The sequence below is a fragment of the Lissotriton vulgaris genome, chromosome 7 (genome assembly GCF_964263255.1).
Source record: "Lissotriton vulgaris chromosome 7, aLisVul1.2, whole genome shotgun sequence".
NCBI classification, from domain to species: Eukaryota; Metazoa; Chordata; class Amphibia; order Caudata; family Salamandridae; genus Lissotriton; species Lissotriton vulgaris.
In genome coordinates this window covers 607,920,917-607,948,156 of record NC_141695.1, presented here as the reverse complement: position 1 = coordinate 607,948,156, position 27,240 = coordinate 607,920,917, and the positions used below count along the sequence as shown (strand labels likewise).

At 45.4% G+C, this 27,240-nt stretch overlaps 1 protein-coding gene across 2 annotated transcripts in view; it reads left to right on the top strand.

Moving 5' to 3' along the window:
• The window catches only part of MYO15B (myosin XVB), a 961,787-nt gene that overhangs the window by 650,256 nt on the left and 284,291 nt on the right, over positions 1-27,240 (top strand). For both annotated transcript variants that reach the window (XM_086930750.1, XM_086930751.1), the window contains 6 exons: positions 10,307-10,370; positions 19,557-19,629; positions 20,181-20,257; positions 21,212-21,288; positions 22,784-22,914; positions 23,375-23,469. In XM_086930750.1, the coding sequence (XP_086786876.1) occupies positions 10,307-10,370; positions 19,557-19,629; positions 20,181-20,257; positions 21,212-21,288; positions 22,784-22,914; positions 23,375-23,469 (517 nt within the window). The remainder of the gene's footprint in view (positions 1-10,306; positions 10,371-19,556; positions 19,630-20,180; positions 20,258-21,211; positions 21,289-22,783; positions 22,915-23,374; positions 23,470-27,240) is intronic.

Below are 27,240 nucleotides of genomic sequence, written 5' to 3'. Positions count from 1 at the left end.
CAAACAAGTATGGCCTCAACTTCTTCAGGGCCCAAACCACAGCAAAGGCCTCCCTCTCAATAGCTGACCAACGTTTCTCCCTGGGGGTCAGCCTTCTGCTAATAAAAGCAATGGGCTGGTCTTGACCATCTTGATTAAGTTGTGAAAGCACAGCTCCCACCCCCAACTCAGAAGCATCTGTCTGTACAATGAACTGTTTGGAGTAGTCAGGACTCTTCAGGATAGGTGCAGAGCACATGGCCTTCTTCAGGTCATCAAATGCCTTTTGACAGCTAACTGTCCACTGAACCTTTTTGGGCATCTTCTTGGATGTCAAGTCATTCAATGGTGTCACAATGGACCCATAGTTCTTTACAAATTTTCTGTAATACCCAGTCAGGCCCAAGAAGGCTCTGACTTGTGTCTGGGTAGTTGGAGGAGTCCAGTCCTGTATGGTCTGGATCTTGCTCTCCAGTGGTTGAACTTGACCCCCACCTACTAGGTGGCCCAAGTACACAACCTTGCTCTGCCCTATCTGGCACTTAGTAGCCTTGATAGTCAGGCCTGCCTTTTGCAGGGCCTCCAGAACCTTCTTCAGGTGGATCAGGTGATCCTCCCAGGTGGAGCTAAAGACAGCAATATCATCTAGATATGCTGCGCAAAAGTCATCCAACCCAGCAAGGACTTGGTTCACCAACCTTTGGAAAGTGGCAGGTGCATTCTTCAAACCAAAGGGCATTACCACAAACTGATAATGTCCACTAGGGGTAGAGAATGCTGTTTTGGCTTTTGACTCTTCAGCTAGTCTGATTTGCCAGTAGCCAGCTGTCAAATCAAATGTGCTCAGAAACTTGGCAGAAGCCAATTTATCAATGAGCTCATCTGCTCTTGGAATGGGATGAGCATCTGTCCTAGTGACAGCATTGAGACCTCTGTAGTCCACACAAAACCTCATTTCTCTCTTCCCATCTTTGGTATGAGGTTTTGGCACAAGGACCACTGGGCTAGCCCATGGGCTCTCTGATGGCTCAATCACTCCAAGCTCCAACATCTTTTGCACCTCAGCCTTTATACAATCCCTGACATGGTCAGGTTGCCTGTAGATCTTATTCTTCACAGGCAGATTGTCACCAGTATCCACCTCATGGGTGCACCAGTTAGTCTGACTGGGTGTGAGTGAAAACAAGTGTCTGTGGGCCTGCAACACCTGTCTGCAGTCCACCTGTTGCTGCTCAGTGAGGCTGCCTGCCAAGGCTACTCCATCAACTGAACCATCATCAGGGTTCTGGGAAAGCAGGTCTGGGAGAGGGTCACTCTCTTCCTCCTGTTCCCCATCTGTGGCCATGAGGAGACTCATGTCCTCCCTGTCAACAAATGCTTTCAAACGATTGACATGGAGCACCCTGTGGGGGCTCCTAGGGGTGCCAAAGTCAACCAAGTAGGTGACTTCTCCCTTCTTTTCAATGATAGGGTAGGGTCCAGTCCATTGGTCCTGGAGAGCTGCTGGCCCCACTGGGTCCAACACCCACACCTTCTGCCCTGGCTGGTACTCAACCAGAACAGCCTTTTGGTCATGCCAGGCTTTCTGTAATTCCTGACTTGCCTCAAGGTTTTTGGATGCTCTCTCCATGTATTCAGCCATCCTGGAGCGGAGACCAAGTACATAGTCCACAATGTCTAGTTTAGGCTTTTTGAGAGGTAACTCCCATCCTTCCTTCACCAAACTCAATGGACCTCTTACAGGGTGGCCAAACAAAAGTTCAAAAGGGCTGTAGCCAACCCCCTTCTGTGGGACCTCTCTGTAAGCAAAGAGCAAGCAGGGTAAAAGGATGTCCCATTTCCGCCTAAGCTTCTCTGGTAAACCTTTTATCATTCCCTTTAGGGTCTTGTTGAACCTTTCCACAAGCCCATTGCACTGTGGATGGTAGGGTGTGGTAAACTTATAGTTTACTCCACACTCTTTCCACATTGCTTTTAAGTATCCAGACATGAAGTTGGTACCTCTGTCTGAAAGAACCTCCTTTGGAAAGCCCACTCTTGAGAAAACTGCAATGAGGGCTTTTGCCACCACAGGAGCTGTGGTGGTCCTCAGGGGAATTGCTTCTGGGTACCTGGTGGCATGATCCACTACCACCAGTATAAATCTGTGCCCAGATGCTGTTTGAGGATCCATGGGACCCACAATGTCTATTCCAACTCTTTCAAAGGGTACCCCCACCACAGGTAGTGGTATCAGGGGGGCCTTTGTTGTGCCACCTGACTTACCACTGGCTTGGCAAGTGACACAGGAGCGACAAAACTCCTTGACATTTTCTGACATGTGAGGCCAGTGAAAGTGTGGAACAAGCCTGTCCCAAGTCTTATTCTGGCCTAAGTGTCCTGCAAGGGGAATATCATGGGCCAAGGTAAGAAGGAAGCCCCTAAACTTCAAAGGTATAACCAACCTCCTGGTTGTGCCAGGCTTGGGGTCTCTAGCCTCTGAATAAAGGAGTCCTTCATCCCAATACACTTTATGGGTACCTTGAGCATTCCCTGCAGCCTCAGCAGCAGCTTGCTGTCTGAGGGGTTCAAGTGAAGGGCAATCTAATTGGGCCTGCCCCAGGTCTGCCCTTGAGGGTCCCCCTGTCCCCAGAAACTCAACCTGATCAGGTTCAAGCTCCTCTGAGACAGTCTCCTCTTGGACTGCAGAATCAGTTTCCTGTGAAACCTGATCCTCAACCTGGGGCAAGTGGGAAGGCACAGCCTTAACCCTCTTGCTCCTTCTCTTGGGTTGTGGTTGGTCTATTGTTTCAAGATCCACCACTGGTTCAGGAAGGCACTTCTTAGCCTGAGACCTTGTCACTGCAAGGACATGAGCTGAAATCCCTAGCATTTCTGCATGAGTCCTGTACTCCACTTCTGACCAAACTGAGCTTTCAAGATCATTGCCTAACAGACAGTCTACTGGGAGGTCTGCACTCACAACAACTTTCTTTAGGCCATCTACCCCTCCCCAGGAGAAGTTCACAACAGCCACACTATGGGAAGTAGTGGAGTTGCTTGCATTGGTCACTAGGTAACTTTCACCTAGTACAATTTGTCCAGGGTCCACAAAGCCAGGTGCCACCATTGTGACACTGGCACAAGTGTCCCTGTAGGCCTGAGCCAGTTTCTCATTAATTAAGGGAGTCTGCCTATATTTGCCCAGGTTACTGGGGCTTACTGCAGTGGGCAAAGATATGTCCACATCATATAGGAGAACTGCCTGTGTGGGGATTCTGACTAGGCCAGATTCCACCTCAGTACCCAGGGTCAACCCTACTAAACCCTTTGGCTGTGTACCACCACTGCTGACTGTACTAGGGGGTGCAGTTGCTTTAGGAGCTGCAGTGGTGGGGACTGGATTTTTCTTAGTGCATTCACTGCCCCAGTGTGAAACTGATTTGCAGGTATTACACCAAGGTTTCTTTGGGCCATCGTTCTTCTTTTTCTTGTTTCCATTTTGGGAACCCCCCTCCTTACTACATCATCTTGAAGATCCTCATTCTCAGGGGAGTTTATCCCTTCCTCTGTTTCTAAGGGAGTCTGACTCACCTTATCTAGGTCATCCTTTTGTAGGAGAGCTACTAGGGAAGGAATGGTAGGGCCTCTGCCCTTTTTTAGCCCCCTGGCTGTGCACAAGGCACTCAGGTCTTTGTGGCTAAGGTTGTCATATCTGGATGTTGTCCCTATAGGATCAACTATTACAGGAGCAGAGCCTGAAGCTCTATCTGTATCAGACATGACTGCTAGTGAGGTGTAAGTGGTGCACTTACCTACACTAAGTGGTTTCCTACTGTACCTTGCTAGTGAGTTGTAGTCAGGGTGTGCTAATCCCTTTAATCTACAACTACTAAGTTCAGTAGAACTTAATATGCTAAGCTTTTGATTTATATGTACCTAGAGGTACTTGATGTGATCTTTCAATTTGATAAAGATTGCAATGGTAAAACAAACAGCAAGCTCAAATCCGCACCGCTGCACACCAATGTGAGAAGTTGGCCTGATATGTAGTGTTTCCAATTCTGGAACCACTGGGTATCAGTCCAAACAAACCCCAAAGATGTCAGGTTGTAAGTCAACCTTGTAGACAAGCTATCCTAGAGGTAGCATGGACTAAGCAGCCTTAAAGGCTTAACTTAAGAGGTCGTGTTAAGCGAGCTGTTTTACCACATACAATCCTGTAATCAAATGAAAGGACACCACACAAGTATATATTATAAAAATATATGTATTTATTTCTAAATTACTCCCCAGTACTCTTTATGAGGAAAGGGGCACAAGCGTTAAATCAAAAGCACTGTTACACATATAAAGTTGCACGTTTATGGATGAGGGCGGGTGGCCACTCAGACCATATATCAAAAAAGTGGTATAAGTAACACTTTACGAACAATGGTTAGGCCTAGGGCCTAGAGATTCGCTGGGAGCAGTCAGGACAAGCAATGAAGAAGTCGGGAGTAGCCCACAGGAGACGGGTGCAGCACGGAAAGTGCAGCGCGCACCAATGCACTGTCAATGGTGCGTAAAAGTCAATTAAAGTGAATAAAAAGATACTTCCGCTGAACCTAGGAACACAAAACTTTAGACACAGACCCTAGAGGTGTGTACCAGTGTAAAGACACCGGCGTTGCAAAGTTACCTCACCCACAGGCCGTGGGTGCACAGGGTCGAAGTGGCGTCGGGTTCTGTCACGCAGGTTCTTGGTGCTTGGAGCTGTTGCAGCTGCAGGCGCTGTGAAGCAGAAGTGTCCGGTGCGATCCAAGGGTGGATCGAAGTAGAAAAGTACCTGAAAGCAGAGGGGACAGAGTCTGGGTCACTCAGCAGTGACCAGGGTGGAACCAGGACGGAACCAGGCAATGTCGGGCGCAATCAGGCGGTTGTCGATAGGCTTCTCTCCGCTGTCACGTGGGCTCTGGGGCATCTGCGACGTCCAGGAGCAGGTCACGATCTGTCCCACGTAGGCTCTCGCCGTCAGCACCGTCGGCTTCAAGATTGCAGCAAACAGCACTTGGCAAAAGCAATCCACGCGGAACCGGGAGATTGCTTATCACTCGAACCAGGAGGGTCAGAGTGGGTGCTCCTTTTCACAGGAGCTGGTGCAGATCTGGAGCAACCAGAAAAGCAAGTCGTATTTCAAAGTTCGTCGGCACAGGGGCCACAAGCCAGCTGGCAAGTGACCGGGCCAACGCGTCGAGCGCACACAAGCAGAAGGGCCCCACGCAGCACTCGTCGAGTGTGGAGGGGTGAGCTTTGGTGCAAGTGGAGCTCGGGGCTGGGGCTTCTCAAACCCCGGTGTACAGCTTCGAGGGTCACTCGTGGGCCGCACGGTCAGCGTCTCGTGGCCTTTTCAAGATGGCGTGCCCCACGCTTCCGGTCGCCTCCACGGGTCTCAGCTCTGCAGGGACTGTGGATCGGGCAGGTAGAAGGCAGGCAAGCTTGATCTCGTCGATCTCTGTCGCTCGAGTTCCGGCGGGAACTGCAACAAAGCAAGGGTCGAGGGCTGGATGGTGCCTGTTTGCACAGGGTGGTCACTCCTTGACCACAAGGGAGATTCTTCAGTCTTCTCACGTCGTGTAGAAAGTCGAAGGGTCCAGATTTCGTTTCTTATGTTTCTTCAGGATGATCTGAGGTCCGTTGGGACTGCTCCCCCTCTTATTCGAATCTCGGGGGTTGGACATCCTGCTAGGTCCCCTCCTATGGGTGGGACCCAGGAAGGGGGTGGTTACACCCCTCTCCTTTGATCCTGGCCGCGCTGGGACAGGGGCTGGGAGGCCCCAGAACCGGTTTGGCCGGATCCTGCAAGGGGCAGCCTTGTGCTCCCCAGGCAGTGTCTGGTTTCATTGAAACCTCCCTACTCCAATCCACTATCTCCTGTCTGGGGTGGTTTGACACCGCCCTGTGACAGGAAACTCTTTGTCCAGGCCTCCTCTGCCGGGTTTCGGTCAGCAGCAGGAGGTCAGACCCGTGTCTGTGGCAGGGGCATCCATTTTGTGGATCTGAGGCTCATTTTAAATCAACCGCGTTTCAGTAAAGTAACATGTCTTCTCCCTCTAGAAGGGTGGAATGCTACCCCCGTCGCCAGAACTGGCGAGGGGGTAGTATTCCAATTCGTATGACACCTTACACGACATGTTTTGATAAAGCCAAACCAAAGTTGCTATATAACCGCGAGGATTATAAGGCGCTTAAGAGTATATGGTATGGCATTATCCCGGATCAGCTTAGGGAGTTGTTCCCGACAGCTGCAGACAGGCTCAGCTCATGCCAGAGCACCATCTCACATAAAACCACGCACTCTGCCTCCAGGATTGATGAGGCCTTCCATAGGAGTGGCTTACAGGCTATATATGTGTCCAGATATAGGTTTAGATATAGGTATACTATATCTAAGCAAGGGGTGATTACACCCACTTGCCCCAGCTGAGTGATCAGCCAGTTGTGTCAATTTAAGAACCAGCCAGGGGTGGCAAAAGCTATGCTTCAGCCCCTGGTAGGCCTTGGTGGCACCTATGCCCTGGGCACCTATAGTGCATGGTACAGGGGCTGACAAGGAGTCCATTTCCAATTGTGGTATGTACCTATAGCACATGTATTATAAATTTAGAGAGAGAACAGCAGGCTGGGGGTCTGATTAGCAGGCCCACAGCCTCAGTAAGTCGAAAACCAGTGAAGCAAAAAGCAAAAATTGGGGTGACCATAGGATAGCAGACCCTACTCTCCTACACTCCCCCTATGGCACTTCTAGATATGTCATTGAAGTAGATAAAAAAGACATGACTTATCCAATGTGGACTTTGGCAAGTCAAATGATGCCGATAGTCATCCCATTAGACTGTGAAACTCCCCAGTGTAATCAGGTTGGTAGTCAGGTTGGAATAGAATCCAAGGGTCTAGCATCTGGTGACACACAGCCATCCCATTCATTGACTTCAATGGGTTGGTCATGTGGGAAAAGCATTTCCTGACCTTCCTCCTCTTCACCATCCCTCCCATCATTATCTCCCTTTGCCTTGTCTGCTGGAAACAGAAGGAGTTGATTTGAAATGAATGAAATGAAATGAATGAAATGAAATGAAATGAAATGAAAGCAGGATTTGTATAGCGCATGGCTGCCCGTGAGCGTCCCAGCGCTGAGATTGCATATACAGCTGAGGTGAGGAAAGAGGGAGGGGAAAGGGAAAGAAAGAAAAAGAAGTTTTATTGTGGGAAGAGGTGCGTTTTGAGCAATTTTCGGAACTTCATGTGGTTGGGTTCGGCCCGAAGCTGAGTTGGTAGCGCGTTCCAAAGAGAAGCGGCTGTAACCGAGAATCGGCGTCCTCCAGTGCGGGCTTTCTTTACTCTGTGGACCGTAGCCAGGTTTCTTTGAGAGGAGCGGAGGGGCCTGTTGGGTTTGTAAGGGTATATCATGGTCTTCAGCATTGGTGGACCTAGGTTTTGCAGGGCCCTATGGGTGGTGCATAGGGCCTTAAATATAACTCTTTCTCGAATCGGCAGCCAATGGAGTGCTTTTAGTGCTGGTTTGGCAGAGAGTCTCCGAGGTGTTCCTGTCAGCATCCTAGCAGCGGCATTCTGTGTTCTTTGGAGAACATTAAAGGTGGCCTCTGGGGCTGCCAGGAAGAGGGCGTTACTATAATCTAACCTCGATAGTATTAGTCCCTGTATAAGTAGTTTTTGAGATTGTACAGGGAGTAGAGGGAGAATTTTCCTGGCTGAGCGGAGTAGGCCGACACAGGTGCCAGCAGTTTTTTTGGCCTGTGTCTTCATAGATAAATCCTGTTCTATCCAGAAGCCTAAACTCTTTAGTTCTGTCTTAAGCTGAGGAAGGGGACCTAGGCAGGAGGGCCACATGGCGGACGGGAGAGGTGACAATTGGTGGCCCAGCAGCATAAGCTCGGTCTTGGAGCCATTGAGTTTTAACCTTGATTTAGACATCCACTCGTAGATTCCCTCAAGACAGTCATGGAGGTTTTTTATTTTTTCACCTTCAAGGGAAAAAGACACAACCATTTGGGTGTCGTCGGCATATGTTACCGCTTTTATCCCAAAGGGAGTTACCACATCCTCCAGGGGGGCCATGTAGGTGTTAAACAATGTAGGGCTCAATGAAGAGCCCTGTGGAACCCCACACTGGAGGTAAAATGGGTCAGATTTTATATTGCCTTCACAGACCTGGAAGGTTCTGTCCTTCAGGAACGAAGAAAACCAGCTGAGTGCTTTGTCTCTCACTCCCAGGTTGAGTAGTCGCTGGATCAAGATCTTATGGTCCACCGTGTCAAATGCAGCGCTTAGATCCAGGAGGATCAGTAAAACCGATCCCCCTGAATCCAAGATGCATCTGGCTTCCTCGACTACCTTTACCAGGGCGGTCTCTGTCCCCTGACCGGGGCGAAAACCTGTTTGTGATGGGCGTAGGAGATTGTTGCTTTCAAGATAGCTAGATAGTTGCTGGTTGACTAGTTTCTCTGCAATCTTACTCACACCTGGTAAGAGAGAGATTGGGCGCAGGTTCGAGAAATCTGAAGGGTCCTGGCCTGGCTTTTTTTGGAGGGCTTTGACGATCGCATGTTTCCAGTTTGGGGGAACTATTCCTTGAGTGAGGGAGGCATTGATAAGATTTGTTGCTAGGTGTGAAATGACAGGGCCAATTTGTTTAAGGATACGGATGGGGGCAGGATCGGTGGGTGAGCCACTTTTCATGCTTGAAAGAGTTTTCAAGAAGTCTTCAAGGGGCTTGGATGTGAGTCTGGTGGTCATTGCAGCTTAAATTCATGTGCTAAGCTGTAAGTAAGCAAAGCAAGTGAGTATGATTTCCTCCAGCGGGTTCTGTGTGGGTGGAGGTAACCTGATTCAGTAGCATTGGAAGAATGACACCAAATTGTTCATTTTATTCCACGGTAGTTACCTAAATCAGTTGAAAAGCTATATGTGATGAAGGAACATACATGAAATATTTCAGTACTGTCATTGTGTGCCAAGCAAACGTAACCCGCTTCTGGGTGGTAGTGGCACACCAGAGCATTTCTCAGCATAATGGCCATGGAAATGAGTTTATAGGATAAACCTGCAGTTCAAAACATCAGGCTAAGCAAATTTGGATGTGCTATCCTTTTAAGGTGTATATAGCATGGTAGTTAGGTTAGGTTAGGCTGATTTGTAAAGCGCAGAAGCTGCCCGGCGCTAAGAGTAATAAAAGGCCACTGGCAGCAAAGAGTCCATCAAAACAAGTAAAAAGAGAGGCCTGAGAAACTACCACAACTAGAGGGATGGGAAAAGATGAGTTTTCAGGTCCTTCCGAAATATCAGGTAGTTATCCATACTCCGGATGTAAACAGGAAGGTCGTTCCACAGCTTAGCTGCTAGAATGCGAAAAGAGCGTCCACCGACGAGAGCCCTCCTAACCCAGGGAACAGCTGCAAGGTGTTGACCTGCTGAACGAAGGTGACGGGAGGGGGCGTAGGCGGAGAGCAGGTCAGCCAGAATGCCAGGAGCCGGGGAGTTCAGGATCCTAAACGCAAAACACAGAGACTAAAACTCCACCCGTTTTGCCACTGGCAGCCAGTGAAGCTGACGAATGGCAGTGGAGGTGGAGCAGCGGCGAGGCAGGCCTGGAAGAGTTCTGGCGGCCACATTTTGGACTCTCTGTAGTCTCACAATCTCCGTCTTGTTTGCCCCAAATTTAGCGAGCTGGCATAGTCCACGTCTCCATTCCAAATTCTATCCTTTTTCCTCCCTGCTCCTTCCAAGTTGGTGTTCCCCATGACTGTAAATCTACTTGGAAGGGGTGGTGGAAAAATTAAATGTTAAATAGAACCCACAATCTTGCAGTAAGACTCATTTTAGGGGCCAATACAACAGTATTGCTCTGGCTATGTGGTTCCCATTATGCCTCATGCACCAATTTCTTGTTCCCACATCCTGTGCCACATTACGTGTCACCCTCTAACAAGATCTCCTGCATGACAGGCCCTGAACTCACTGTTACAGAGTGTAATTGAAAGTGGGGAGTCTGCAGCACAGCCTAGCAGGAAACGGTGCCTGTCTGCTGGTCTAGATTGTAGGCATCTTATAGAGAGATAATGGTCACATCCCCATCCCCTCCTGTTCTCTAACACAGTCCTAATGAGTCAACCCTCCAAAAAGCACACATTGTACATGTATGATAGGCTGTTCTGCATGCATATAGTTCATAGTAGCTGTGTCTGTTGTGGTCAGAGTCTGGCGCTCTGCAGCCCCACCGCATGAGATGGTGCCTCATAGGGCCATCTCCCTTCACCACTCTCACTTTCACTCTCTGCTTCCCTTCTAGGATGGGCTGGAAAGGGATGAGTGCGGAGGGGAAGAGACCACTGACCCTGGTCCAGCACACCAAAGTAAGTATCCTGGGGACCACATTTTGGGCAACTACTGGGTGGACCATCGACAAGTTATATCACCAGCATTTGGGTACTTTGCACTGGACATGATGCTTCTCTGCACCAACCTACCACACTGACCACCTCTTGGTACCAGTAAGTGATCAGATCATGAGGCTGTGTTGTCACAGATGCTATTGATACGCTGAACATCCACAGGGGATCTAATGATATGTAGCTAGGTAGTAAAGTACAGAGGATAGCCAGTCTTGGTTGGCCTAGCGCCTAGCTCTGTCGCAGTGAGGCAAAATCAGAAGAACTGATTTACTGTGTATTTAGCCTTCCCGGAATATATCATTGTTACAACTTCCACAACACTGTATATGATTGCTCACCTCTTTATATGGCATGATGCACAAAGAGGGAAGGGACGACCTTCCAGGTGGTGCGTTACCGCCCGTACAGGAAAGGATGGAGATTCACTGGCTTGATCTCTGCTGTGGCAGAAGGTTAAGCTGAGGGAAGTGGACAGTGTTATTGTGATTAATAAGGGTTTCAAATGCTTTTTGTGAATAATTTGACAGGAAAATATATTCATAGAGACGGAGAGAAGCAGACGAGTCCACATTCAGGTCTCTGATTGTGAACTTGGATCTGTGTTACATCATTTACACTTAAGAGTCTAGAGGTGGGTTCAGGTTCTCTAAGGAGGCCCAATCACACTTAAGAGTCTAGAGGCGGGTCTGATTTTCTAGGGAGGGCCAATCACACTTAAGAGTCTAGAGGTGGGGTCAGGTTCAGGTTCTCTAAGGAGGCCCAATCACACTTAAGAGTCTAGAGGTGGGGTCAGGTTCAGGTTCTCTAAGGAGGGCCAATCACACTTAAGAGTCTAGAGGTGGGGTCAGGTTCTCTAAGGAGTCCCAATCACACTTAAGAGTCTAGAGGTGGGGTCAGGTTCAGATTCTCTAAGGAGGCCCAATCACACTTAAGAGTCTAGAGGTGGGGTCATGTTCAGGTTCTCTAAGGAGGGCCAATCACACTTAAGAGTCTAGAGGTGGGGTCAGGTTCTCTAAGGACTCCCAATGACACTTAAGTGTCTAGAGGTGGGGTCAGGTTCTCTAAGGAGGCCCAATCACACGTAAGAGTCTAGTGGTGGGGCCAGGTTCTCTAAGGTGGGCCAATCTCCTCACTAACTCTGTTTGGTAACTTATGGTCATCTTCCAGCGAGTTTGCTATTCACAAATATTTTCAAAAAAGTCTTCTCCTTCCATTAAGTACGCAATTCAGAAAAGTTTTCAAAAGTATTAACAAAAGCTCATAAAATCCAGGTTTGTTCTTATTTCGAAAGTTGGCTGGGGACTAACACTAACATCTCCTTCCTTTTGCCCAGAGGCTGCATGATAGTAGTCCTTTACAGGGAGGGACCGGGAATTTCCATATTTGGGCTATAGCGAGCCTGGCTGCATAAAAGTCACTAATTGACTCAGTGGAGATAGCAACAGGATGTTTGTCCTTGTTCCCAGTGTTTATGAATACGTTTTTCATTTTTTAAAAACTATTGAAATTGTTTCATTTGAAGAAGGAAACTCTTTAAAGCTGACGTTATCTGTGATTTTACGTGGATTTTGGGGTTAGAACTAAGTTCACCTGCAAATGTAACAACTTTCATAAAATGGATAGTTTGAAAGTTTTGTCATCTGACTTACAGATTTTTTTCCGGTTAGCGTTTATTTATTTGCAGGGGCCTCCTTTGTTGCGGAAAGTTGGAACAGGGCCTGAATGTAAGGTAGGGCATGGGGAAGATCTGCTGGTGGGTGGAGGTGCTTCACAGACAACAGGCCTGCTGGTGACTGCAACTTAGGCCCGAGGTTCATGGTTCTCACAAGCCTGAGGGTAGTGGGCTCGTTATGCTGTGTCGCAGAATTCATGCTCCGACTTTAGCCCCTTGCATGCTCGTGACGAGCTCAGCTCGTCATGAGCTACAGTGCTCCGGTGCTCATGACGAGCTGAGCTCGTCATGGCCATTAGAACGCTCACACACTAGGATATTTCCCTTGCTGTGCTGAACGTTCTATTGAAACGGGTGTGGCCATGACGAGCTCAGCTCGTCATGAGCACAGGAGCACTGTAGCTCATGACGAGCTGAGCTCGTCATGAGCACCGGGGCACTGTGCGCGCCCCCCGCCCCCGCCCCCCAGCACAGCAGGAAAATTACCCCAGCAGCCAAGGGCTTAAGTAGGACTCTGGACCAAAAAGAAAATCCGACAGGTGTGCTCACGTTTGTATCCTTTAAGTTAACAAGCCTTTTCAATGCAATAGGCTTCACAATTGCGAGATTTTAAGCTATTGACATTATAAATGAAAATACCTTTTATTTATCTGTTTTTAAAAGCAACACATATATAAAAGGAATTGTCATTTCTATTATTTATAGCTCAAGCTTTCACAAATACGAGACCTCTTTAATCGTGGCCACGGCCCTTTCTTTAGAGGGTGCTCGCTGTATTCAGGTTACAGTGATTAGCGTCTAAAGAAAGGGGCGCGGCCAATATTAAATTGAAAGCGCATGTGGCGTGCTTTTAGACAAAGTGTAAAAATAAAGAAAGAAAGAAACCTTTTGTAGCACTGCCATGAAAGTGGTCACGCTGTAAACTAAATAAATAAGTGTGGCCACTAAAGTGAAAGAGGACCACACCGTAAATTAAATAATTAAATAAGTGTGGGCGCTATAGTTAAAGCAGACCGTATAACATGTAACAACACAAATACAAATTCCAGTCATTATGGGAGGTTACAAATGCAGACAAGGCGGTACGAAGAAGGGACTACTAAGCCTATTCACAAATGAAAAGCAATGATTTTGAAAGAGCAGTAACAGAAGCCCTTTAAAAAGATGGGCGGGGAAATGGGCGGAGCTTCTATGTCATACCTCAATACAGCATGCCTCGCAGACCAGCGCATGCGCTGCTCAGGCTTGACCTAAAAACCTCTTGGCATTTTTTTTACCTTTTCAGATATTGTAACTCATCACCTGTGTAATATTTACTAAAATAGTAAAATCTTCAAAATTGATGTTGCATATTAGCTAAAATCGGAATGTTAAATCCCAAAAAACCCAAACAGTTTATTATTGTGTATATGAAGAATTTTAGAGCTTCAACAGGAGATATATTTAAAGAAAAGCCAGCATAATAATCGTCCTTATCATAAACAAACATCTATTTTCATTATTTATAGGTTATATGTAGCGTATGTAGAGCATCCTAGTCTCTTGAGGATAAGTGTGCCTTCTACGGAGCTGTGGCCTCTTCTTATGTTCAAGCCCTTACATACCTCAAATGCACTGTCCCAGGAGTAGAGGGCAGATGGATTTTGGTATAAAAGACTCCCTCCTGACTGTACACAACTCCTTTCCTCTGTTTGACTATTGCCCAGTGTTTAGTTTGTAAAAATGAAAGTGCCAGGGCCTGCGGTATTTCCAGGTCAGTTCACGCTGTACAGATGGTGGTTTTTATTATTAGGTCTCGCTAGAGTCAGCGTATGTGCTGTCTTGCAAGAAATTTAGTATGTGGTCTAAAAGTGCTACCCAGGCCGGCCACCAGCTTGCTATTACTTAGCACTTTTTCCCGTTGCGCGCGGGCGCACAAAACTCGCATCACCACTCTCGTTTTTTTAAATTTCATTTCGCGGCTGCGCAGTGCTACTTTTATGAGCGCGCAGCCAATGTTTGTAATTTGTTGTAAGCCTCTCCTTGTCTTTAGTTGTGTATTTCCTGCTGCCTTGCTATTCAAATACGGGACAGCTAAAAGCTGCGCTGTATTCCAGACTGGTGAGCTGGGAGCTAAAACAAAACAAGCAAAAAAAACAAACATAAAAATCAGTCTTTGTCATGGCTCCTGGCGCTGCTTGAGCACAGTAAAGCACAGGAGCCTTCTCTGGGGGCCGTGCTTGCACTGCAGTGCTCAGCTCGATTGGATTAGAATAGAAGCCTGCCTTGCATTTGACATTTTATTAAACCTTATCCGCATTGATAAAATGAGCGCGTGCTCCCAGCCTTTCAGCGCTACACTGCTGAGCTCAAAGGTAAATGTTAGGAGCAACTCTACTGACCGAGAAAGAGCGGGAAGGGGTAACCCATTTTCAGAGCATGTGGTTGAAAACGGAGAATACTGCTGCGGCTCCCTGTTCAGTGTGATTCATATTATATGAAGTCTCCTGTAGCTACTAGATGTCACCGGAGAGAAATAAGCATGGCTACCTCTAAACCGGCCATGGCGAGGGATCCTCTCATTGTGGAAATGGGAGATGTTCACCCTGGTACGTCACACGCGTTACTCTTTTACAGCTCTTCGCACACAGCGACGTATGGGGCGCTATTCTGGCGAGCTCAGGAAACACTCATCCCTACATTTATCACTTCTCTCAATCCTTACTCCGTCATACTTCTCGTCCTCCTTGCCCCCCTTCTCTCCCAATCACACTGCTCTCAAACACCCTTCAGTGTTCACGCCTGTCTGCAGTATAAAGAACTGGTAGTAGTTCATAGGTTTGGAGTAAGGAGCTCCTTCTACACGAGCTCCTGTTACTCCACAGACCTTTGATAGCAAGCATGCCCCTAGTATACAAGACACGTCTTGTGACACCCAGGACACTAATTTGCACAGACAATGGGTCGCAGAGTGACCTTTTCAGCTCAAACTAGTCGTCTCCTTTGATTGCGTGACTTTTTTTTCTATAAACGGTAGGGCGCGCTATTGAAAAAAGTTACTTGAGAGCCCGGTAAACTACATTTTGCTATAAAATCATAATTAAATTTCATAAATTTCATCATACATTTCCAAATGGAACTATCTCCAGCCCCAGAACTGGCACAGGGGTTCAGTAGTTAATTTTAGAAGCATGGCCTCTCTGCGCCTGCCTAGGCCCCCTCGGCTCCTGCTGAAAAGAGGACAAAGGCCGCAATGGTCACTTTTGATGAAAAATGTTTTTAATGTGGCGCTCCTGGGTTAGGGCGCATCCTCGAAGGGTTATTAATATAGTGCTTGTTTGCACTCTGGCCTCGAGGTGCTGTTGCAGCAAATGTCGCTATCCCTTGGTGACAGAATCTGCCTCCCTTATGTTTCTGGACTTGTCCTTCACCCCAACCCTCAGGGTAGGAGGCAGCTCTGGGTCCCCAAGATACGGGAGGGATTTGAAAAGCCACCTTCGAGGGGGACTGTAGGAGAGTAGGGTCTGCAATCCTATGGTCACCCCCGATTTTTGCTTTTTGCTTCACTGGTTTACGACTTTCCCTGGCTGTGGGCCTGCTAATCAGACCCACAGCCTAGCTGTTCTCTCTCTAAATTGACAAGCATGTACCTTAGGTGCATTTACCAATTGGTACTGGGCCACCTTATCAGTCTTTGTACAGTGTACTATAGGTACCCAGGGCCTACCGGGGGCTGAAGCATGTATTATGCCACCCCTGGCTGGCCATCTAAACAGACACAACTGGCTGCACGACAGCTGGGGCAAGGTGGTGTAATCACCCTTTGCTTTAGATATAGTTCCCTATTTCTAAACCTAAAATGGACACATATATTCCTATCAGTCACTCCTATGGCAGGCCTTATCAATCCTGAAGGCAGAGTGCTTGGAATTATGTGAGATGGTGCTCTGGCATGAGCTGAGCCCGTTTGCAGCTTGCGGAACCAAGTCCTAATAGCTGTTCCATGATAACGCTATACCATATACTCTTAAGTGCATTATGAACCTCGCGGTCAAATGCTAACTTTGGCATAGCATTATCAAAACATGTCGAGTAAGGTGTCATACGAATTGGAATACTACCCCCTCGCCAATTCTGGCGACGGGGGTAGCAATCCACCCTTCTAGAGGGACACGACATGTATGTAACTGTGAAGCCCGGTTAAAGTTAACTCGAGCCTCAGCATCACAAAATGGATGCTGCCACCACAGACACAAGTCTGACCTCCTGCTGCTGGGAGTCCTTTGACTTTCCCACAGAGGTTGTTGGTGTCATCTTGGCACCCAGGTATCCCTCAACAAAAACTCTATACTCCTGTCATTGGGACACATTTGTAGGCTGGTGCGCTTCTAAGTGGATAGACTGCCTCCAGGAAAAGTTATCTAATGTTTTATTGTTTGGTTTGGCTCTAGCTCTGAAAGGCTTTGCTCTCACACAGTTAAAAGGTACCTTTTGGCCCCTTCAGCCTTTTTTGCGGTTACTGAATCAGCCTTCCTTGTGAAAGTCTCCAATAGTTATGCGCTTTTTAAAAGGTTTACATTTGTTTCCTCATTCTCCTTTGGTCATGCCTCAGTGGGACCTTAATTAGATCCTCGCAGTTCAAATGTGTGCTCCCTTTGAGCCGCATCACAGCTGTTCATTATGACTTCTCACCCTCAAGACAGTGTTCTTCACCATCATCATCCTTGGTGCTGCGTGTGAGTGAGCTCCAGACTCAGTGGCATCCTGCTGTCTATCACCTTTTTCCCAGACAAGCTGGTTTCGCGGACATGATCGTTCTTCTTGCCTAAAGTTTTGACACTGTTCTATGTTGGTCAAAACATCATCTTGCTTGCGTTCTATGCTCTGCCTTATTTTTTCAAGTAGGAGTTGAGACTCCACTGTTTGGGCCTCAAGAGAGCTCACAGCTTTTATATTGATCGTACAAAAGGACACAGGGTAGACATTCAGCTCTTTGGAGAGTCTCCAGGAGCGACAAAAGGCACGGCTTGGCAAAAGAGAACCATCTCCCCCTGGATTGTGCTCTGAATTAAGATCTGCTATACATTGGCAAAAAAGGAGCCTCCAGATAGATTGCATGTTTATTCTACCAGGATCAATGCTGCTACCACTGTTTTACCAGGCACCAGGCAGAGTCCCTATCCTCGAAATTTGTAAGGTGGCCACATGGACGTCCCTTCACGTGTTGCTGTAGCACCACTGTCTTGACCGCCAGGTTCAACAAGAGAGACATTTTGCCCTCTCGGTCCTGCAGGTTTGAGTCCATCCACAGACCCACATCCAACTAGGTACTGCTGTGGTATCTATTCAAAAGGTTAGGAATCTGTGGCTAGACATTTCTAGCAGAAGAACAAGTGACTTAACTTCAGTAACGCTGTTTTTGGTAGAGACTATCTAGCTGCAGATTCCTCACTGACTCTTCCATCCTCCCCATTCTGTAATCGGACTCTATCTATTAATAACATCCCAAGTCTAGAAATCTGCACACTGGTCCATCAATTTCCTTTTGGGACTCTACGTATGAGGGCACGACACTCTCAAAAGCAACTGAGATCAGGATGCACGAGTGGCACCTCTATAGACTCCACATGTCATGTCCGGAGCGGAAAAACATAAGTGCGGAGGCGCATGGCACCATCTATCGACACAGCGACATTACTGAAAAGTTTTCAAATCTGGGGCTAGATGAAGTCTCTACCAGAAAGTGCATTATCAAAGGTAAGTATCTTATTCATCACCACTCAAAGGAGAATTCCATTTCTAATAACATAAACAAATAGGGTGCATTACTGAGTGTATTATGCATGTTGCTTTATTTAACTTTTCTTCAAGGAATCTATAATAGCTACCAGAGGCAGTGCCGTTTACAGTTTCATTAACATCACAACATTCTACATGTGATGTCTGTGACATACAAAAGTGAAAATAAATATGTACTTTATTATGATTGGGTGGCCTGCCTTTCCTGGTGTAGAAAGACATTAAAATATGTTAATTCAGGAACAGTATCAATGCCTGAGAAGTAGCGTTGTAGGTAATTAGCTCATTTTTACTCACTTTTATTTCTAAGATGTTCTTTAACAAATGTGTTTGTGGATACACCACTAGTACATTTTGAGCCTTCTTCCACAAGGCAACACATTTATATTTGCTCAGTGGCATGAATGAAAATCTGTTTTTGGCAGAGCAGCAGCGGGCCTTCAGATGCTGCACCTTAGTCCCAGTTCAATGAATATGCGTCAGCTGCTGAATGACACAACAGAGCTTCAGATCACTTGGATATTTGAAAGTTTGGTTGGGGGTGCACGTAGTCAGAAAAGAGTCCAAGAAAAGTAATGTTTATGTGCAAAAAATGTCTTGTTTGTTCAATTTATTTTGTTTTTCAAAGAGTTCCACATTTGTTATCATACATCAGCCAACGCGTTTCTCTCCCTCACTGGGAGCTTCCTCAGGGCTGAAATTCAAGCATATAAAAAAGTACATATAAATAACAATTTATTATCGGTAGACTTAATAAGGCATATATATTTTACACATTTCAAATACTTTTTAAACAGAAAAAAGACGGCGCATAAAGAAATTATAAAAAAACTATTTAAAAAAAACACACATGTTCTTTGACCCCCAACCAAATAAATATGTACTTTATTATGATTGGGTGGCCTGCCTTTCCTGGTGTAGAAAGACATTAAAACATGTTAATCCAGGAACAGTATCAATGTCTGCGAAGTAGCGTTGTAGGTAATTAACTCATTTTTACTCACTTTTATTTCTAAGATGTTCTTTAACAAATGTGTTTTTGGATACACCACTAGTACATTTTGAGCCACGTAGTCAGAAAAGAGTCCAAGAAAAGTAATGTTTATGTGCAAAAAATGTCTTGTTTATTCAATTTCTTTTGTTTTTCAAAGAGTTCCACACTTGTAAAGAAATCGTTTTTTTATAATTTCTTTATGCGCCGTCTTTTTTCTGTTTGAAAAGTATTTGAAATGTGTAAAATATATATGCCTTATTAAGTCTACCGATAATAAATTGTTATTTATATGTACTTTTTTATATGCTTGAATTTCAGCCCTGAGGAAGCTCCCAGTGAGGGAGAGAAACGCAATGGCTGATGTATGATAACAAATGTGGAACTCTTTGAAAAACAAAAGAAATTGAATAAACAAGACATTTTTTGCACATAAACATTACTTTTCTTGGACTCTTTTCTGACTACGTGCACCCCCAACCAAACTTTCGAAAATCTGTTTTTGTAGACCTCCCATTGGCCACTTTATGCATAGCATGCCATGTAGCTGCAGCTCAACCATAAAAAATTAATTGCATGTCTATCTCAGAACACCCCAACTCCCTCCTTTGTGGTATTCTCTGTCTTTTACCTCATTGACCCTCTATCCAGGATTTACTAACCTCAAACACCATCAAGACTCATCTTTTCTCACTGTCTTCTGCAGGTTCCAATTCAGGAGTCTCTTATTTTGTATGACGACAAAGAACTGAATGAGCTCGCCACCAACAACTTCATGAGTGAGTGATGCTCTGTGTAGATGTGCCACATCACTTTCTGATTTCTTTCGTCTGAAATCTTTCTTTCTCTCTCTCTCTCTCTCTCTCTCCCTCTCTTTATCTCTCTCTCCCTCTCTTTATCTCTCTCTCCCTCTCTTTATCTCTCTCTCTCTCTCTATCTCTCTCTCTCTCTCCCTCTCTTTATCTCTCTCTCCCTCTCTTTATCTCTCTCCCTCTCTTTATCTCTCTCTCCCTCTCTTTATATCTCTCTCCCTCTCTTTATCTCTCTCTCCCTCTCTTTATCTCTCTACCTCTCTTTATCTCTCTCTCTCTCTCTCTCCCCCTCTCTTTATCTCTCTCTCCCTCTCTTTATCTCTCTCTCCCTCTCTTTCCCTCTCTCTCAAACATACCAAACTGTTCTCTGCACTCCCCTTCCTGTAGACCAAAGGCATGGTTGGGAAAATATAGAATTTTCATCAGGGGCAGGGAGAGCTGCATTGGCCTTGAAGGGACGAGGGGGATGTCTGTGTGGTTGTACCTGTGTCACAGAGTCACATTTCCACTTCTTGTAGATCTGATGAAGTTCATGGGAGACCAACCGCATCACAGGACCCCGGATGAAAATGTCTGTGTGTACGAAATCTTACAGGTGAGAAATACAGTCTACAAGCAACAACCTGTCCTGGGAGTGATCATATCTTCTGTGAGAAAGACAAACTCCATGTATGACAAAGAAGCCCAAAAATGACGGCATGTGAATGACAGCATGTCATGTGAATCATCACTAACACCCCGGCCAGATCATCTGCCAAGCCCGCTCTTAAACTCCTCCATTGGCTCCCCATAAGGGAGAGAGTCAAATTTAAAGCCCTATGTCTCGTCCACAAAACGCTGCAGAACCAAGGCCCTCCTGTTCTCAGTAATTTTGTCACTCCCTATAGAAACTCTAGGTCCCTCCGCTCCAATGCAGAAAACTTTACTAACATCCCTAGATTCAGGAAAACCCGAGCAGGAGGAAGACGTTTCTCGGTACAAGCCTCCCGCCTTTGGAATTCACTTCCCCGTAACTTACGTCTTGAACCTCAATACCTGCGCTTCAGGAAACTGTTAAAAACTCATCTTTTTCCCTAACCTGTACACCCCCTCCCCTCCTTTTCTGCTTCTGTTCCCCCATTCTTCCTTCTTCCTTCTCAGTCTCTTGCTCCGCTGACTTGGTGAATTCAGGGTTCCTCAGCGCTGGGATACCTCCGGGTGACTATCGCGCTTTATAAAAATAAATAATAATAATAATAATAATAATAATCAAAGTATGTGATGAGTGGTGGTGGCAGTCAGGAGTAACAGCTTAACAGCTAACTGACGGCACACAGAGCACAGCCTGTGAGGACCACCATAGCATTAGCATATCCTGAGAAAAGCCTGACTGATTTTAGGCTATATCACCAGACTCTAAAATTGTTCTAAAGAGGGGAATTGTGGGGGAAATTAGTTCTACACAGTGGACAAAAGGCTAGCGCACTAAGCGCAACTGCAGTAATGCAGATATCTGTCTTTCAGCCTGCCTAATGCATGTCTTTTAACCATCCGTTTCTTGCCTGTCCAGCTCTGCAGGGAGAAGGAGACTCTTCGTGATGAGGTGTACTGCCAGGTCATTAAACAGCTTACAGAGAACCCCAAAAAGTGAGTATACAGCACCCCATGCCACAGTGGGAACAGCTGGGAAACTGCAAACAGGCTACCTCCTAGTCATCTTCTTTCTCAAACTAGTCTATAAATCCTATGAATACAGTTTGTCCTAACTCCAAATCACCTGCCAACTTGTCGACTAGTCTATGAATGCTGACTTTGTTGTCTGTCTGATATTCTGGGTCAGCGCCTGCTGTCAATGTAGTTTCTTTGTCATGTGCCTGTTATTTATTTGAAATCAGCATTCACCCCACCCCAAAAGGAACAACCTAGCTCAAACTGTTGGCCAGTATAACACTAAAGTACAGTAAAAGAAACCCCAGACTTGTCTGGCCTCGTTGGGCCCCATCAGTAAGAGGCAGGGGCAACTTGAGTTCTATGACATACTCAGCTCAGGATCAAAGTCTAAGCATGCTCATACCACTTTCATAAGCGACTCAGACAGCTCCAAAGAGATGGGCAGATATGCTTAACTCAAACTGAACCACTCTTAATTACTGTGGGTGCATTACATTCAATGAATATGTATAATATCTGCCCATTGCAAAAATTCCTTATCCTTTGGTTCTTGTTTGCTGTCTAATCTCTGATAGCTATATCTGCTTTCTAATTCCTAATCCTGCATGTGCTGTACAGTTGCTTACCTACTTGTATCTGCCTAAGTCCTTGCACTGCTTCTACCTTTAGAATTTAATGTCAAATCTCTGAACCCTGTATCTGCTGTATAATGCAAGTGTGTGCAATGTTATCTATGATACATCATATGCTGTCTAATTTCTAGTTTCTCGATGACCTGTCTCAGCTCCAATCCTTCTTTCTTCTGATTAATCTCTGCTTAATATAAGAGCTATTTAAACCCTGATTCTTGCCTGAATGTTCTAATTTACGACTGTTGCTTGTGCTAGCCAACTCTCAATATTTTCATATTATATATAATTATTATTACCTACATAGCTGTTGAATCATAACTGCATTCCCATCTCTCCTGCCGGTATACGATGTCTAATCCTTGAACATTTTTTACACCACCTAATCACTTAATCTGCAGTCTTTCCTCTATTCTCTATACTTGCTGTCAAATCTTTGATTCCTGTATCTGCTCTGTAATGCCCTTTTCATATGTGTTGAACTCTAGTACCTAATTCCTATATGTGTTGCCGACCCCTGGGTGTTGCCATCCATAACTCCCGTGCATTCTGTTTAATCCAACATTTCTGTATTTCCCAACTAATTGTTGACCATCTATGTGCTATCTTTTCTCTGTACATACTGTCATCCCTGAATGCTGTATTTCCCAGCCCCTGCATCTGCTACGTAATCTTAGTTTCCTATATTTTTGAAATCTCTGGATGAACAGTCTAATCAGTAAATCTTCTATGTTCTAGCTCATCTCTGATATCTTCCAAGAAAGTCTAATTACAGATTGCCATATGTACAGCCTAATCTCTAAACCCCTAAATCCTATAATTTGGTGTTTTCCCTATGTCAGGGAAAGTTGTACCCGGGGATGGCGCCTGCTCAGCATCTTGAGTGGTTACTTCCTTCCGACTACCACCTTACTGCCTTATGTGACCAAGTATCTGCAGGAGGTGTGTTCGCAAGCAGACAGCAGCTACCAAGGTACAGTATTCCAGCAGGACATTCCCACTGTCTCCTTCACTGTTCACACTGGGGTCTGTCTGTCTTCTGCTTCATCACTTTCCACACTTATTGCACTCCCTTCACTTTGTCTCCTTAAACCACCACACCTGGATGACACATTGTCTTCTGTCTCGTCCATTCTCCAGGAGTAAAGGCTGTTGCCTTTTAATCTCCACAACTGATTTATACTCTATCTCTTGCCTCTATCATTCTCTTTGACAGGATTTTTGATTCCTTGTCCGTGCCAGGGCACATCCAGCCTTTGGGTTCCAGCTACACAAATGGCAAGTTGTTCAGTCTAGTGACCTCTCTTCTAGTAGTCATGAACCTCCTTTCAGTCTGGAATTAAATGGCTGGATGTACTGTACCAATTCATTCCACAGTTGAGTCAACCTTTTTTAAGGGCTCCTCCCCATTTTTGTCTCTTTTTTTGCCACAGATATCGCCAGGACCTGCCAAGATCACCTCAGACAAACCATGCTATACAGGGGTCGCCGGCACTTTCCATTCAATGTGGAGATGGAAGCTCTCTTGGTAATGTCTCGGGCAAATGAAAGATTCATGTATGAGTCTCAGTCTGTGATACATTCAGTCTGCGTTGTGTTCATACTCATTAATTCAATGCGTCCATGGTTCATGTCTCTCCAGTTGTAGTCCTGTCCTTTCAATGCTGAAGTACTCTGTTGTCAGCATTGTTTGTGGTCTGTGCAACCGATTTGCCAATGCTAAATGTTTGTGATGTAGACTTATGCTCCTCAGATTTCTCATCTAGGAAATATACCCAAGTGCAGAGTTATATCCAGAAAGTTTGCCTGCTTCAGGCTCAGTGCGGAATCAGCTCCATGTAGTTGATCTACTATAAAACATCACATAACATTTTAAATGCGACCCATACTACCCAGCTTCCCTAGTGTCCTGTGCTTCGTTCTTTTGTCCAAAAGTCACAGATGCCAGGATCCAGAGCGTAGTTTACCTAATTATTTTCCTAACATAAACATTTACTTTGCTGTTGGCAAGAGCTATACTTTCTCTTTCCATACCCTCATGGCAGACTTTTCAAAGAAAAATCCATCTATAGATTAACTGTCCATCCTCCATAGTTAAAGGTTTCCTATCAAAATAGAAAATTCTCTTTAATGCCATCTTAACGTATCCAATTTGTAAAGCTGGGCCAGATACAGTGCACCGCAGGAGAGTCAAATCGGTTGCCTTGCAAGAGGATCATATCACTTTGTGAAAATGGTGGCTCTGTTCCATCCATTGAAGAGACTCCTATGGATGATCTTTTTTGCACCCCCTACAGCTCCTGGCAATACTAATTTTTCTTATGCCTCAAATTAAGTTGCAGAAGATATCCCTTCAGTTGACCCTATGTACCCAGTGGAATCAATTCTCCTGTGAGCCATTCGCAGTTGAATAAATATTAAAGTATTTGGGAGAGGAACGAATCAGATCTCAGTGACCTAAGATTTGTAGTTACACACAAGACTGATTAATTGGTTGGGGATCCCACCTCTTTGCATCAGGAGAGACATTAAGATACATGATGTTGAAAATTAAGTGGATATAGCTGGCTCTTATATTATCTACTGGAGGGTGGTGGTCCAATTATTGATGAACACTACTATTGCTCTGTACTATATAGCAAGAGAGGTGGTGTCAGCTTCTGCGACTTAGGAGAGCACGAGTGTACACCTGCTTCTGAATTGATCTGTGTCAGGAAGAGACAACAGCTTTGAGAAATTCTCAGCAGCATGAAGGTGAATGCTAAAGAGCGGGAGTTACATTTGTAGTAGTTTCAGAGCTTTTTGTTTGGTGCGGTCCCTTGTTTGTTACCCACGGTCAAAGAATGCATCAGACATTTTGTAAGAGAGTTTACTTGGAATGGAGGGTTGGGGTTGCAGTTAATTCAGACTGGAGGTTTCCTTTCTTTATACTTTTTCTCCCATTATCTCTCTTTCCCCAAGAGGGGGAAATTGAGGCACCATCTTGTTTTATGCAAGTGGATATTGTGTAGAGATTCTTAGCATTTTATGAGTTAAATGTATGCCCATCCATCTCCCTTCCCATTAAGGAAAGGGAAGTAGATGGACCTTTGTCCTGCATTGCAGGGTCTTCTTTGATAGTCATACATTTTAGAGTAAGTCCCCTATGCACGCGGGACCCTGGATCCCTTGTCAAAAATGTCACACAGAGTGTTAATGTTCATATGTTTTTATCATGGGCAGCAACCTGTAATAGTCTATCTGAGGCTACATTTTGTTCCTGCAAATAAACTGATGAACTTCTAATGAGCTGTTTCAAGCCTGAATTGTAGCATCTGATATACTCAAAATGGGTGAAAATGTAGAAAAAAATGCAGTCTGATAGGTTTAAATTGAAAAGTGAAATAAAGTGTCCTGTCTCTTTAAGACTCCAAGAGTTTCCCCTAACCATGATGCACTCTACTGGCATTTGCCTCACAGTGTCAGTTAGACTCTCTTCAGGAGATACCAGCAGGAAATCTGTGAGAGTATGCAAAGTTTTATCAATGATCTTCCAAAGCCTCAACAGCAAGATTTCACAGACACGCTGCATGAACATTTGCTGGTCTCCAACAACATCCAACATGCAACTGTTGATTTGGTGAAATTGGCAGCTACAGTGTACGGTCATGGAGTATTCACAAGTCCTTATGGCTCCACCATACCACCTTAAAGCCAGAGGTACAGCTGAAAACAATGGAAAAGCTCTTCTGATAACAATTCAAAGCAAAAGATTGTTGGTATTTCCAATGCAGGGTTCAATCTCCTCACTCACCTTTTCATCCTCAGCAGTATCCTCAAGAGCAAAGGTACCAGGGAAAGTTGTTGAAATCCAAATCACCATCAACAAAAGCTTCCATTTCAAGAGGCGGACATTCTTCTGGTACCAGGCAATGACAATCTCATACCCTTCCTTGGTTTCCCACTCCAGTGGGGGAGAACTGTGTCCTTGCATCGGCAGAGTGTACTGGAAATACAAGAGGCAAATGAGTACTAAATATTACATATCGTTAATAGGATCTACATTTCAAGGCCATTCCACCACAAGTTCCTCCAGTATCAACATCGAAGTATCAGATACCCGTCCTCTGCAAAGAAGCATCAATCTTGTTAAGGAAACATTCAACCAAGCTACTTCAATTGCATCATGAAAGGCAAGGAGTTTACTCCAGGTGTTTCCTGGTTCAGCAAAAAGACCCAAAAAGGGGAATAAAGAACAATATTAGACCTAAGGTTCACAACCGAGTTTATCAAGAAAGAAGAATTCTGGATGCTTGCCTTGAATCAGGTTGGTCTGCATCTGCTGTACAAGGAATGGATGTCTACAACAGATCTGCATATTTACACATGCCTGCCTCGAAGCATCACTAAAGATTTCTCTGATTCGTTTTAGGGAAACATCACTATCAGAACACAGTTCTACACTTTAAACTCAAGCCTTCTTCTGGCACATTCTCAGAGAATGTATGGCAGTAGTAGCAACTCACCTGCAGAGAAGAGGAATTTTGATCTATCCATACCAGGGCGAGTAGCTGGTAATAGCTCAGTCAGAAAAAGATAAAGCAGGATTTTTTTTAACAACTTTGAAGCTTCTGCACAGGCTGCATCTCCAAATCAACCAACAAAAATCGATTTCAATGCTCGTTCAGAGACTATCTTATTTGGGGGCAATGTGATACATCATACAGAAAAGAGTGGTTGGTTTGGAGGAGAGGGTGTCATCTGTCTGGGAAAAATGTAATACCCTGGAGCGAACCTTCAACCCAACAGACAGAGAAAGCACCTTTCTTCAAAGCTGTATGGAAGCCTGTATTTTTCTTGTCTTGGATGCACTTAATAGCCCCGCAGCAAGGCCGAGAGGACATTCTGAAGAGGAACAAGTTGGAAGGCAAACCAAACTCAATTCCCAACAGCAAGATAATGTCTAGAATGGTAGTGCAAAACACACAATGTGCTAAAAGGAGTTTCCTTTCAGACGGAAATATGGGCACAAGTCATAGTGACCTATGCTTTCCTGTCAAGAATGAGACCATGCCACAGTATTTGATTGTTCAGGGGCAGTGGAAAGTGAAGGAAGCCTCATACCACATATATTATCTGGAACTGAGCGTAGTCCACCTGACCTTCAAGGCTTTTTTACCATTCCTGAAAATGAAATTAGCGATTAAACCAGACAACACCACAATTGTGCATTACCCAGGCAGACAAGGAAGCTCCAGGTCAAGAATATGAAAGCACAGACAATCTGGTACTGAGCCATTTCGAGGGAACTATCGATAGC